Source organism: Teleopsis dalmanni, chromosome 2 (assembly GCF_002237135.1).
Source record: "Teleopsis dalmanni isolate 2A chromosome 2, ASM223713v2, whole genome shotgun sequence".
Taxonomy (NCBI): domain Eukaryota; kingdom Metazoa; phylum Arthropoda; class Insecta; order Diptera; family Diopsidae; genus Teleopsis; species Teleopsis dalmanni.
The window spans coordinates 239,647,393-239,649,476 of NC_051847.1; the positions used below are offsets into that span (position 1 = coordinate 239,647,393).

The window sequence follows — 2,084 nt, forward strand, 5'->3', positions numbered from 1 at the left end:
ATGGCTTTCTTTCTAAATATATAATTAATTAATATCACAAAAATAAATAATTCAGTAAAAATTAATTCTAAATATCTGTTAACTTATTAAATAATATTTACATATTAATTTATATTTTTCGCTAAGCATTTAATGTTTAAAATCAATCTTAAAGTAGCATGATAAAATATTTTAAACATACTTAAAATGGAAAATTTAATTGATATCACAAAAATAAATATTTATCTTATATATCTTTTGACTTATTAAATATTATTTGCATATTAATTTCTATTTCTATTTTTAGCTAAACGTATAATGTTTGAAATTAATCTCAAAGTGGCATGATAAAAAATTTCAACCATACTTAAAATGGAAAACCCCATAAAGAGTCCAAATATACCACCACAATTAGCTAAAAAATCTGTAATACCGTACAACTCAGAGCGTTTTGAAGTTATAAACTGACTTTCTTTAAAATAAATAGATAAACGCGACATTTGTGATCCGGGAAATTCTTCCAAAAATGATGTGTCACCTCCAGCAGCAAGCATTTCTTCCAAATCAAAATTTGCTTGGGATATTTCTGCATTGTAAGTTAAAGATGTACACGCTGGCATACAATTACATTTTGTGGGCCCACGAAAATTAAAAGCAGTGTGTTTTAAGCCTTCTGTAAACTCACTCATAAGTAAATCATTTTCTGCTCTATCATAACAGTATATTTTATCCTCATTACAAACAGGTGTGTATAGAGAACGTGGCATAGAAAACTTCACACAGCCACATTTTTCCAGAGTAAAATTTGCTAAGCATTCTAATTCACAATTTGACTGAGTATAAATTTTAAAGAATCTTAATTGACGTTCGTTATGAAGAAAACACTGGCGGCGTAATGGATGATAATCATCTATTCCAATAGATGTTGTTATCATGTTTGGTTTTACGGCAATTAAAACTTCTTTACCCGTTGGTATTCGTACAAAATCTTTTGATACATGTGGAACATCATCAGGTGAATGAAGTAAAACTTTAAATCCTTGTATTGGACCACGGCAATAATAATCAGTTTCTTGCTTAAAACTTTGTAAAGCAATAAAAATGCCAGCTCTTGCCCCTGCACCTAAAACTCTAGCTGGATATGTTTTGAAACCACTGTCGGTATCGTAACCATTTTGTAATGACCAACTAAGAGTACGATTCGAATACTCCGAATATTCGATTGCATTATGGGAGTCAAAATGATTATGCTGATACGTATCTTCACGATAAAGATCTTTTGAACTTAATCCATTGAAAGTATAACATATTCCCTCTTCTGTATAGGTTTTTTTAAAAAGTGTATCACATGTACCAAAATGATTAAACCATTTACAAAAGAAAAAATATCTTTCAAAACTTGGTAGCATTTGATTTAATATATCATAATAATCGATTTTACTGGTCGACAATAAAGGCATACCTTTATCAATAATTTGAGTGTTACAAATATGTAGCAAAGTACGAAATTCATCTAGCTCGTCTTTGGTAATATTTGTGGGTGTATATTTTTCTCCAGCTCTAATACTTGAAGTTAAATTGTTGTAAAAGTTTGCATATGTCATACCTAAGTAATGGTAATTAAGTAATTATTTAAGATTTGTTGTAAATATATAAATTTTAACATACCCTCAGTCTTAAGTATCCGTTTTGTTTCTGAACAAATGGTTATAGCTGGAAAAGGTATATTCCAAACGGGCGTTGTTTTTTCTGAAAAACTAACAATTACTGGTGTTTCATTCCATTTATGATAAACACTCATGATTAAGCTAAAACAACAAACAATGGACACCAGAAAAACCAATATCCAAAATATTTGTTCAGTTATTGGACGTCTTTGTCCAAAATATTGAACTCCATGGATTGAGGTATTTGAACAATATTCGTAAAATATCTCAGACGTTGCCTTTTTGGTATTCGAACGCCATTTAGAATGATTTGATTTTGATTTTGATTTTTCCTCACATCTTTCATTACTTTCATTATCGTTGAGATCGCACATTTTTAAATTAAAAATAAAGTTGAAAGCAAATTATTTAATCACAGAAAACAAAATTATAGCTGTA

General features: G+C 29.1%; 1 protein-coding gene across 2 annotated transcripts; it reads right to left on the reverse strand.

Moving 5' to 3' along the window:
• Positions 1 to 240: 240 nt before the first annotated feature.
• Positions 241 to 2,084, reverse strand: LOC119685614 (pickpocket protein 28-like). 2 transcript variants are annotated; one of them, XM_038099949.1, is made up of 3 exons: positions 1,648 to 2,084; positions 1,442 to 1,585; positions 241 to 1,297 (listed from the first exon to the last, which is right to left on the reverse strand). In XM_038099949.1, exons 1-3 carry the CDS (start codon positions 2,018 to 2,020, stop codon positions 264 to 266), a joined length of 1,551 nt encoding a protein of 516 aa, XP_037955877.1. In that variant the 5' UTR covers positions 2,021 to 2,084; the 3' UTR covers positions 241 to 263. The 2 variants fall into 2 exon arrangements, with proteins under 2 accessions (XP_037955877.1, XP_037955876.1); XM_038099948.1 differs by having other exon boundaries at positions 241 to 1,585.